The sequence below is a fragment of the Bactrocera oleae genome, chromosome 5, assembly GCF_042242935.1.
Source record: "Bactrocera oleae isolate idBacOlea1 chromosome 5, idBacOlea1, whole genome shotgun sequence".
NCBI lineage: Eukaryota > Metazoa > Arthropoda > Insecta > Diptera > Tephritidae > Bactrocera > Bactrocera oleae.
In genome coordinates, this window is record NC_091539.1 from 51,871,138 (window position 1) to 51,884,028 (window position 12,891).

Consider the following 12,891-nt stretch of genomic DNA (forward strand, 5'->3'; position numbering starts at 1 on the left):
ACCGAAAAAACACTTACATGTTCTTCATCGCACAGACACACACACACACATGCAGCGTGGTCGGTGGGGTGTTTTAACCTTTTGTTAAATACTTGATTTGCACGAGGTGCCCAGAAATACGCAAAACACAGCAGGCTATCACAAAAAGTAAAATTTTGTTGCATATCCCAAAGGCGCAAGTATGCAACTTCCTTAGGCTACTGGAAATGCTAACACATTTGGCTTAGTTGCGCATAACTAAGACAAAACCCAATTGTTAAAAATGAATTTAATGTCAAATCAAAGATAATATCCTGCTGCTGCTTCTAGTTTTGCTAAGAGCATTCTGGTTAATGCAAAACCTATGTTTATATACCATACGTGTTTACATAATTTTGAATGGTCAAAATTAATGCAGAAACAATTTTACTGTAGTCACTATAGCATTGTGTCCTGCACTTTCATTTGACATCTCAAACACCGTTAACTATACATATTTGGCGAAATTATGCTCATTTAAAGTTGCCTAGTCAATACTGCCGGTGGAGTGTCGAATTTCTTGCGCCTGTGGGGTAGGCAACGGAAAATATATTTTTTCGGCGCAGTCACCTACTGGGCATTTTTGTGCGCCTGGTGCAAATCGTTAATTTGAGCAAAGAAATTTGCTGCGTGTGTCGATGTGTATGTGCGTGCTGATGAGGTTGGTTGCTTTAACTTGACATAACTCTGTCAAAGATTAACCGATTTTAATTATTTTAACGTCAAATTAAAGGTCTGAATTTGGTGCTTCTTATATATAATTAAATACTTTATTTTTTTAGCTTTTAGGTGAGCATAAAAATGTTTGAAACTTGATCTTAATACTACAAGTGTACAAAGTACCAGAAGTAAGCAGTAGGTTGCTGCAAAATGTTTTTTTCGAATTTTCGAGGAGAAAATTGGTGGAATAGCATTTTTCTATAAATGTTAACATAATTAAGCTTATCGTATGGGCTGTATTTCTGCGTATTTTATTTATTTATATTTATAAATTGACTTTTCAATAATGCAGAACAATTCGGAATTCCTATCAAAAGTATGTTAATTACGAGTAAATTGTGGACGTTACTTTTACGTATATACGGCATACGGTAAGTAATGCAGTTTGGTCTCATTTATGTACCGTCAAAAGAAACCCTTACGATTTTCGGTAAAAATATATATTACCCCAAAAAGTATGCTACGTTTAATCCAATAATTTGCTCAAGCGGCAAACCAGCACAATCTACATATTTAAATAAACATTTTTTTTTTGTTTTTGTAGTCCAAAAAAATTGAAAAGTTACGACACGTTTCCTTTCATAAATTATTATTCTTTGCATGGTAGGAAATTGGTTTGGTTTGAATTATGGTTACGCAGATGAAATACTTACCATATTTCCATTTCATTTATTTTTTTATGAATTGGCCGCTTTCTGTTGAAATATTTTCTTAGAAGTTTTTCTTCTTATGAAATATTATACATTGTATGTTTGAAGAATATTTAACGTTTGTTTTTGAAATACTTACGACTTTTGTTGCAGATTATTTTTTGTTTTTATGATTTTTAGCTTTTTTCAAATATATTTCTAAATTTCTACACTTGTGTTACTCACTTTTGCTTGTCCACTTTGTTGAAATTAAATAAAATTTACAGTTTTGTTTTACATTTTAAATTTTTATTTTTTTTCTTTATTAATTATTATAATCGTAATTTTATTAGCAGCTATTTACTGTTATTTGGTCACTTCGGGCTGAATTTTGTTAGCCAAAAACTGAGAATTTTTAAATCATTAAATGTCTAATGTCACTGCGTAATTTTTGAGTTTTTTTTTAAATTAAATTTGCTAGTCTTTTGTTATTTTTTAAATTTTATAGTTTTAATTATTTTATATTTTAGTTTTATAATTTTTATTTTCTATTTTCTATTTTTTAATTTTATTATAATTATTCTCTTTTTATTTACTTTAGCTTATGCTTACATGCTACGTTATAATTTTAATTAATGTCTAGACCTCATTCATGCTCATAATTGCTGGCGCTTAAGTTTCCTTCAAATGTTTACAGTTTTTACAAGTGTTGTTGTTTGTCTGTATTTATCAGCTTCTATTTGTTTGTGTGTTTTTGTGTATCTTTTATATACATATTGACATGTACTGCCGCTGTTATATGTGTGTGTTGTTGTTTATTTGGCTGTTTATAAAATGCTTTTGGCTTCAGCTGCTGTTTGCTAATCACATTAAATAAATATCGCTGGTGCTAATTTACACAAATTTCCTTGCTAAGGTCTAATGGGTTTATATTGGCGTGGAAATAAAAAAATGGAGCAATTTAACAGTTTTTGGTTTTTTAATAATATTGCATGCAAGTGTTGGTTCTATGCATTTGTGTCGTGAATCCTTATATGAACTTGTTTACACAAATGCAATGTTGTTTTGTTTTTGTTTTTGTGAATTTGTATTAAAATGTTTACCGTTACTTTTTACTCTGTATTTGATTTTTTGTTGCACATTTCTCCTATAAATTTACATTTAAATTCATTTTTTGCCTGTAAACTTTTTACAATGATTTCTTTTTTTGTTGTTTTTTTGTTTCCACTTCTCTCTTTAATCCGTGACAGCTTAATTATGTTTGTTTAATGCAATTTAGCTTTAAAAGTTTAAAAAATCTCTAATCTATTTAATATTTTACATTGTGGTTTTTCTCTATGCCAATATTTACAATGCCAGTTACACATACATATATATATATATATATATATATATATATTTATATAAATATCTGCTATGCGCCTCAATAAAAGTTAATTATTAATTAAAGATAAGCCGATTTGCATACATACATAGTTATTTGCTTATTATCGTTGCCAAAATATATATGCGTTCATGTGTGTTATGTAATATATACTCAATTAGTATTTTTGATTTGTTGTTGTTCGCTATGAAGTGTCTTTTTTGTCTAAATAAATATTTTATTACGTAAGCCTTTTTTTTATTTACTTAAATTTTATCTTTTGCAATGCAGCAGCGCATTATTCTAATTGAACATATTTCAACTAAAGCTAAATACATTGAAATTATGGTTAAATTTAAAGTTTAGCATTTATTGCATTTAATGTAAAGCCTATTAAAGAGGAAATACTTACAAATTTTGTTGCTAGGTTATCACTAAGCTCTAGTTTTCAAAATTGAAGCTCATAGACTATTTAACTATACAAATATTTATTTCATGATCTTTTCGAAATGTGATAGGTATGCGATCAATATGCTTACATCGAACAAAAGTGAGGGGAAAGACGCTTTTGAGTTGAAGTTGAGGCAAATTTAATGAAGAATATGTTATTAAAAGTTGAAATATAAACGATAGAAATAAATAAGAGTGCTGAAAAATGCTCTGAAAATACTACTCTCACATGTCAATGTAAACCACTTTTCGACTTCGACTTTTCTAAATTTAGCGAACCCACTTTACTCCAAGTGTGAAATAGCAACAATAGAGAATGTTGGTTGAGTCTGCGCACTGAATGAGTAACCACAAGTTTTAGGCTTGTGGCATAAAATACTAAATGTAGATTTTGCTGATATCTTTGATAAAATAATAATGCCAAACTGCTGAGTATTTCTCTGATTAAGATGGTTTTCCATTAAATTGAAGTTATTATGTTGCCTAGTTAGAATGATGAGCTTTTGGCGAGTCACGAATGATGTGTGTATGCTGGCGTTGTCCTAATGGTGTATAGCGATCTTCTATTGATCAAAGCTGGTCGCTGCTGGGCGGTTGATTGTTTCAAATGATACAATTTTTGCCAGTACAAGTACAAGTTAAGAGTTTGGCAGTCGACCACGACTCACCTTTCATCACCTGCAACCATCCGTGTCAGGAATGGCTCAATTTTGGACTATAAGAACTATTCACTTTTTCAACCTTCTGGTTTGGGGCTATGCCTTTATCGAAAAAACACCATAGTATAGCTTAACTTGTGTTCATCTTTGAGGTGTGTTGGTGCAATACTGCCTCAGTAAATTACAAAACTATCTGCGCAGGTTTTATAGTACATTAACTTACTTTTTCATCACCATATAGCGTAACACAATCGTACTTATACAACGCCAGCAAAATATTACTAAGCTATATGTTAGAAAGATAATGGACTTCTTTTACTAGACTAATATATGCTACAATCAAATAATTTAGAATCTAAACTTCAACTGAGGTCATCCTTCTTGGAAAAAGTTTCAAAAGAATGGTTTGACAATCAAGTATAGTGGCACTGATTACCTTGAATGTTACAGTAATGGAGTTGCTTGAATAACGAATAGTAAGATAATGCAAGTAAATAAGAGTGCAGAACTTTTTATCGAGCTAAAACAGGAAAAAAACTAGTTTGTTATTATTGGAATTAATAAATATATAATATATAATATTAATACCTACAACGATAAACTCAAATGTAATATATCAGCAGCTTTTCTAAAATTAAATATTCCTTTGTCTAGTAAAATAAGAACATCCATATCGAAGCTGGAAGTTTGCCTCGTAATTGTCTTGAAGCTTTTAACTTAGAGTTTACTTCTTATCACGCTGCGATCATACAAACATAATTAGAACGCATTGAATACTAACAAAATAATATAGTTTAACATATATAGGTGCCTTAAAACTATGAAAGACAGTTACAATTCAAGTATAAAATGTTTTCTTTAGTATTAAAATATTAATATTTCCGTAACTATGTATACTATGAAAATTTAGTAACGATAACACCTAGAGAGTGACGAATCGAACGAGGTATTGGTAAGTTAAATTAATTGTACGCACGAAGAGTGCTCCAGCTTAAATGGCGCACGATTAGAAACAAATTCTTGGCAGAAAATAGGTTAGCTGATGTAAATTTTTTTGAAAACAGACAACGACAGGGGGACGGCTGATAAAATGGTGGTAAAAGGTATACATGTATACATTAGGGTGGAGCGAAAAAAAAAATTATTTTTGAGGGTAAAATTTGTAGATTAAAAAAAAGAAAAATTTTTGGAAAAAAAATTGGTTTTAACATCTAGAGGCTTACGTTAAAGCGAAATTTCGAGTTACAATTTTTATTTCGTAAAAAAATTTTGATAAGTATTCTAAAAGCTGTGGAGAGCACTCTTTCTGGATAATTAAAAGTTAACTTAAAAAAAAATTTTGGGGTCATTATTGGAGTTTTAAAAAAAGTCTTTCCTTAAGCGTTAAAATAAATTTTGAGTCAAAAACCGTCAAATTCGGTTAATTTTATATACATGTGAAGAGTTTAAATAAAAAAATATTTGTTTCCGAAAAAAAATTTTTAACTCGAAATTAACTTTAAAAGTGAGTAGGCCGCTTTTAGATGTTAAAACTAATATGTTTTTTTCAAAAAATTTTCTTTTTTTCTAATCTACAAATTTTACCCTTAGGCTAAGCAAAAAATAATAAAATTATTATAAATAATAAAATTTTTTTTTCGCTCCACCCTAATATACATGCATGACGTCTATAAGGTATCATTTCAAAATTAAGAGTTAACATACAGGAAAATTTTGCAAGGCTTCTGCGCTAATTTCATAGTAGCTTCTGAACTATTGAATAACACTCTTTTAAAAGTTTTTATAAACTTGATCTCGACTGATGCAGTTAAAAAATTGTCTTGAAATTATATTACAAAAAAAAAACCTTGGAACATACCTAGAGTTAATAACATAAGAAAGATCTTGCTCCGAAAATGATGAACTAGTGCATAGAAACTAGCTAGTCCTAAGACTAACGTTCATCATTGAAATATTGTAGTAATTAAGTGTTTTTTTAGATTAAAATAATGACACTTTTGCCAACAAGAATATCTTGTACTGGTTTGATAGGAATGAAATCAACTTTCCAGAGAATTTTGACTATCTGTCCCCGCTCACATAGGAGTGGGAGCAGGTTGTACCTCGGTTGTCAACTTGCGCTCTACCGCGGAAAGCACTTTGTCGCTTTAAGAGTGTCCTATGATCAATTATGGTATATAGAAGGCGTATTAAGCTGTCCAAGTGCAATCGCTGTTAGAATCTAATCTAACGTAGCTAAGGAATAAACGGAAGTTAACCAATGGGTTTTGACTACTTAAAGCTGACAGAATAAGTATTCATGTATGAATGTATATCGCATATAATTAGTTTACGAAAACTTAAATCTTATGTCTGCCAGAAGCATAAGTTCTAAAGTAGTATTAAACATTTTTCAAATTAATTTTCTACCTCTAATCGAATTGCAACTGTTCTTTTAAGCTGTTTGTTATACTAAATATAACAGTAATATTTTATGAATGCCCTACTTTACGAATATGAAGTTGAAAAATGAATACTAGTAGCATATGAGACACGATAATAACTTACAACTGCTTATGTGCTAGATAATATTAGTTGAATATGTTGCTTACTAATAACTAAACTATGCAAACGTACTTACTAGCACTCTCTTATTCTCGCTAACCGTAAGTAAGCACTCTTGTATAACTGTGTATGTTACAACGCCTCCGTATTTACACCTGCGTGCCGTAATACTACAGCGACACATACTCCGCACCGCCACCCGCATCTGCTACTTTCGTATTACCGCTCGCGGTTGTTGTATGCGCCGCGGTGGGTTTTTGTTGTTGACAGTCTTGTTGTTGTTGTCCCTGCTTTATACTGCACGCCTCCTCAATAAAACGTGTTTCATCCTCCAAACATTCCTCGTCCGCTTCATCGGGCAGCGAGAGTGTCGAATTGCCGCTCGCCGTTATACGTCGACCCATGTTGTCGTACTTTAAGCCCGCATTACCGGACGCTGCTGTACCACCGGCGCTGCCTTTGCAAAGCGGTCGCAGCGGTGTGGCATCCATCGTGGTGGGCGGTGTGCTGCAGGAAGGCGGTGGCGGTGAGAGCGTGCCTATGCAGGCGGCACAGGCTTTGGAGTTGATGGCAGCCGCTACCGCCGCCGCCGCTTGGTTGTGATGGCACTGTGCTGACAGGTTCGCTGCGGCAGGCGGTGGTGGTGGCGGTGGCAAGCCAACTATATTGGCGGCATATGCTTGGCGTTGCTGCTGTTGCTGCTGCTGTTGTTGCTGCTGATGTTCTTGATAGCCTTGACTGTAGGTGGTGTCCAAATTGTGATACGAGACGATTTCATCGTGTGGATACAAATTCGTTTGTTGCTGTTGTTGTAGTGAATGCTGATGCTGCAGCGATGAATCCTTCTTGAGTATGCCACGGCGCTGATGATTGCGCGGTAGCGTCGCAAACGAGGACACATTAACGGCCGTTGTTGTACCCGAAGGTAACATTGTGGTTGTTGTGGCGTTAGTATTACCGCCAATAGTACCGCTGGTCACACTTACGCCGGTCTGTACAGTGCTGCCATCGGCATTCAGTTGACGCTTCGGTATATTCAAAAGATCGGGATACATGCTTATATCCGCGCCGTCCAGCATATCCTGCGTCACCGAGACGCTGATAAAGATATTACCGTACGCGGGATTGGGCACAATGTTGGAGCAAAACTCCGGTGGTGGCGGAAAGACACCCACATTCAGTGGGAACTCCTCTGGTATGGTACTCGGATGCGTCGAGCCAGCGACAACTGATGCCATTGAGGTTGGTATGCCGACTACGCTGCAGGAACCGTCGGCAACCGCCATCAATTGCTGGCGATTCGGCGCCATTATTGAGTTTGGTGTACCACTGCCGCTGCCACCGCCCGACGCGCCTGCCATATGCGCATGATGTTGTTGTAGCTGCTGTTGATGCGCCTGCTGATGCGCCTGCTGATGCGTCAGCTGATGATGATTGTGGTTGGCGCGCATATTCTCTGTGGCATGTATTTCGATTGGCTCGAAGCCGATTACCGATTCTGTTTTACTCATTGTTGTTGTTGTATTGTTGTCCATGATACAGCTGTCACCGCGATCTGCTGTAGTTGTCGTTATACTCAAATCGAGCAACTTCTTTTCTTGATCATTGAAGCTGACACTCGGTTTTACGCCGGATTTCTTCGGATGACGTCGCTGCCGCGTAGTGCGTTTGCACAGACACACGACAAACGAAAAGAGTATAAGCAGAAAGATGGTGCCGAATGTGCCCATGATCAAGCCAAAGTACCAGAACGTTTCCGGTGTCTTGACTAACACATGTTGCACAATTTCTGTTAGATAAATGCTGATATTTTGTGTTGCCACACCCACCACATTCGAACCAATACACGCATATGTGCCTGCATCCAGGCTGGTCATATTAAAGACAGTCAAATTACTCCAGAGTTTGTCCGACGAGATCGACTCTGCGTCGAAGATCACATTGTCATTATCCAAGATTTTGCCATTCAGTTCCCAGGTGACCTCAGGTAATGGGTCACCATATACCAGACAGCTGAACGTCGTATTGCTTCCTATGTCTATATTCTGTACATCTTCATTGTTGAAAAGCTCCACTTTGGGCATGCAGCCGAATTGCTCCTCTTCCACATTCTCCCACTGCTTATCTTTCTGCACCGGCGGTCCCTTACACAGCAGACTGATGCTGTTCAATTTGCTCTTCACATACCAGTTGCGAAATTTGCGTAACTTACAGTTACACTGCCATGGATTCTCATCCAGAACGAGTGTCTTCAGATTCGTCATATGCTGGAAGACATATTCACTGAGGCTCTCCAGCAAATTATTTTTCAAATAAAGAAACTCCAAGAGATTTAGATTCGCCAAAGCCATGGGATCCACATATGAAATCAGACAGTTATGCAGGTCCAATGTACGCAAATGCGGCAGTATGGGAAACTGATAAGCCACCAGCTTCTTCAGCGGATTACCATTTAGATAAAGTATGCGTAGGCGGTCGTTACCCATAAATGTATCTTTGTCGATCATCTCAATTTTGTTGTCTGACAGATCAATCTCCACTAAGATTTTCAAATTGCGAAATGTCTCTTTGTGTACATATTGCACCTCAGACTTTTTCAGATAGATGCGTTGCAAGTTCAGCAGACCCAAATTGGTGAATTCCTCTCGATTTAGATAGGGTATGTGGTTGTCGTTTAGTACGAGCACTTGTAGTTCTGTACTCAGCGTTGTTGGTATGGCGGTGAGTTGTAGCGAACTGCAGATGGCTGACTTCTTGCCATTCGTCCACTTACATGTACAGTTGGAGGCACAACTCGCCGACCAATCATCGCCGGCTGCATATGGCAACAACATTAGTAGAATGTTGAGCGCAAGGAAAACTGTTTGAGGAAGAAAGGGTAGGAAGAAATATTAGTTATAATAGTAGTTACACTAGAAAAAAATATACATAAGATTTTATTAAAAGTGGCTTGGCAACTTATAATACTATGCACTGGCTTCTTTTTGAAGTTAAAGCACATAGTATCGAACTGCCGGGAAATTGGAATATATCTGTTAAAATGGGACAAAAACCAATCACACAAGATGTGAATTATATGGATGTTAGATGAAAATATAATTTTAACTTCGAATATACCTGTAATGATTCCAAAATAAAAGAAAGAAACGCCACCATGTATAAAGGAAGAAAGAGATGTCCCAGCAAGACGATACACCATGTCATAAGTCTATGAAACCGATGGCAAGTACATGTGTATGAATTGGTAATCGATTTATTTCCGCATCTAACATATTCTCTAGATCTAATCACTAACATCTGTTTATTCTACTCATATCTCAAGAGAATATTCACTGGAGAGAAATTGGTATATAAAAATTGGAAGATTACTATTTATGACGTATCGTCGTATTATCCGATCATGTGAAGTGAATTATATAATGAAATGGTATTTTGTCAACAAATATGTTATCTAAAAACCATAAAAATTTTTCAGTCTCTAGAACGATTTGCGGAAAATGTATAACCAAAACAAGTCTCGAAAAGCTAAGGAAATGCAAAGAGGATTGACAGACATTGTGACCAGAAAGTTTCCGACAATTGTCATTTAAACTACCCGCGCTGTATATTTTTCAGCACTTTTTGTTTGTTTAGTTGGTAGCACTGTCTTTAATTACTATGCCAAAAATGAGCGCGGTCTGTCAACCAGTTTGTTTGCAGCAGCTGTTGAAATCAGTGAACCTCAATAGTGTTTTGCGATTTTTTCAATGGAAAAAAATATTGAACAAAGAATTTGCATCAAACTTTTTGTTTCGAATCGAATTTCGTGTGCGGAATCGTTGCATATATTAGAAAAGGCTAATGGTGAATCTATTTTATCGTTACCCTGGTCTCCAACTGGTAGAAAGCCTTTAAGGATGGTCGAGAAACCATCGAAGACATGCCTCGTTCAGGTCATCCTTCGACGTCTTCCACTGACGATAACATCAGAAAAGTGAAGGAAATCGTGCTAGAAAATCGTCATGTGAGTGTTTGGGAGATATCATGTAAGCTAAACATCGGTCGTGAATTTTTGCAAAAAGACCGCACCGAGCTGTAGCTTTGAACAATTTTAAGACCAAATACTCGTTCAATAAAATAAAATTCGCAGAGGGAACTGATGGCGATTTTCAATGATTGGAAAAAGAGGTCTCATATGTGTATCGCTTCAGAAGAAGCATATTTTGAGGGCGGCAAAATAAATATTAAGAAAGATTAAAAATTTTTCGTTTTATTTAATACGTAAGCTTCGACAGCTAAGTGGCAGTAATAGCGTTGAGCTCATAAACTAGGCGCTTAAAATTAGTCAAGGAGTATCTATATTCACTGGAAATGCTGAGTCTGATTGTGACCTGATATATGGACTCGCTAATATCTTTATGTGTTTTTCAAAGTAATTCTTCAAAAATTTGTTAATTTATATATTTTTAGAATTTTTAAAAAATTTTTATAAAATGTATTAATTTTAATAATATAAAAAACTCATCAGAAAACGCTTTACTAACTATATTTTCCCACGTACAGGTTCAATACCTGCATTTCGCCCACATAAATCGCTCCACTTCAATGCGGATTCCGAAAACATTGTGACGTTTGGCATGTCAATGGCTCAGCAGCTATCGAACAAAAAGGCTTTTGCTTACGTCATACATAAATCAGTGTAAGTGCAATGTTGCAATATGTGCCACACAAATATGCAAGCGTGCAACACTTGCCTTAAGCTCATACAACGGGTTATATTAACACATATGTATGTATGTATATGTAACGGTACACGCACTCACCTGACAAGCAAATTGCAATACAATTTCTGCTCATATTTGCTGCGATTGCCTTTCTGCGCGCTTCAATCGAATGGCTATCGCTCAAAGTTATTGTAACTGCTGTTTTTGTTGTTTTTGATGCTGCTGTGGCACTACACCGTAGTGCTTACTGTTGTTGCTGTTGCATATATTTCACCACTATAGCTGCTATTAATGGCAACTCCCGCTACGTACACACCTGTTCCACTAAAGATATTGTGGGTGTGTGGGTGTGTGTGTGCGGCAAGCCAGCGATTTAAATGCGTTGCCGACACAGCAGTTGACGGAAGTTGCAAGAAGCACAGCGAAAACTATAGCAAGAAAAAGAGGAAGGATATGTCACAATCAAGAGCGGCTGTTCGTTCGCTCCGCTCTGCTGTATCACGGTGCGTATGAGTAACTTTAACGCAGGTATATTTGCCTGCTGTTGTTGACGGGACGTGTGTCCTTGTCGGCGCTCGACCGGAAATAGTATACCAGCGTTTGCTGGCGATATCAGCAAACTAATGTGCCAATGCAATGCTTTTGTTGTTGTTGTTGCTGTCGTTTGTCATGCGAAACGGCTGTGCCGCACCGAACTCGCCTATTGGCAAACGTATGCCGTTCAAGCTGCTGTCGTCGTTTGCCTCGTCGTTTTTGTTTTTGTTGTTGCTCTTGTTGCTGTGGTTTTTCTCTCTTTATTTGCCGTTCGGTTGCTGCTGCGGCATGTGTGTTACCATAAACTGGCGTATTGTGTCGTTGTTGGCGGCCTATACGTTGGCAGCTGGTCTGTCTGCTGATACCTTTGCGCCGTTGACGAAAATTGATGGACTTTGCTTGCAACGCTGGTAGCGCACGCTGTGTGTCGTCGTCGTCGTCGCCGTCGTAGTTGTAGTAGTAGTTGTGGTGCCACTGCTGCTGCTGCTGCTTTTGCAACGCCTCCAACATCACTGCCAATGCGTGGCTGCTTTTAAGCTGCCGCTTGCCGCTGGCACTTGATACCCTTTCGCTGTTTTGTATTCAGTTCGTCTGCGTTGGCCGCCAGCTTTGTACTTGCTGCTGCTGTTGCCACTTCGCATTTGGCTTGGTGGACATTTAACTGTTTGATTGTTGTTATTGTTGTTGTATTTTGCAAATTCGTTCTCTACTTTGCTTGGCTTGTTTCAGCGCGTGTCGCTTTGTTGCTGCGGAAATTTTATTATTTCATTTGTTTTCGTTACTGTCAGCCAAGCTGCCACACTGTTGCAAATGCGTTTGGCTCGCTATTTTAATCTTGCCCTTTTTGTGTAGCATGCCACATGCCGTCCTTTACTTAACACCGCGAGCTATAGCAACACAGTTGTTGCTGTTGCTGTTGTTGTACACGTTTCACTTCGATTGTTTGCGATCGCTATTGAGCAACTGAATTGGCAATTTTTCCTCCATTCAGTTGCTCATTCACACGTTCACACGCAGCACTGTGCAACACCAGCTACAAATACTTTTTTTGTTCGTTTCCTGTTTATTCGCTCAGGTGGCGTTGTTGCAACATCTGTGTGACGCAAATGTATTTGCACGCAGCTGCTGGCATTGCCGTTGGACGCTGGTCCGTTATATTTGTTACACTTGAACGCACTTCTGGCTGGCACTCTGGTGCATATAACGGGTTTCTGTGCTGTGACTCCTTTCGGTGCGCCTAAGTGTTACTTGCCACCTGCAATGTAACAAGA

General features: G+C 37.0%; 1 protein-coding gene across 1 annotated transcript in view; it reads right to left on the minus strand.

The window, feature by feature from the left end:
• Nucleotides 1-1,685: 1,685 nt before the first annotated feature.
• Nucleotides 1,686-12,891, minus strand: part of kek6 (kekkon 6) — a 124,396-nt gene continuing 113,190 nt past the window's right edge. The window contains exons 2-3 of the mRNA XM_036362095.2: nt 11,186-12,875; nt 1,686-9,243 (exon numbers count right to left, since the gene is read on the minus strand). Coding sequence (XP_036217988.1) covers nt 6,554-9,243; nt 11,186-11,219 — 2,724 coding nt within the window. The 5' untranslated portion in view covers nt 11,220-12,875 and the 3' untranslated portion in view covers nt 1,686-6,553. The remainder of the gene's footprint in view (nt 9,244-11,185; nt 12,876-12,891) is intronic.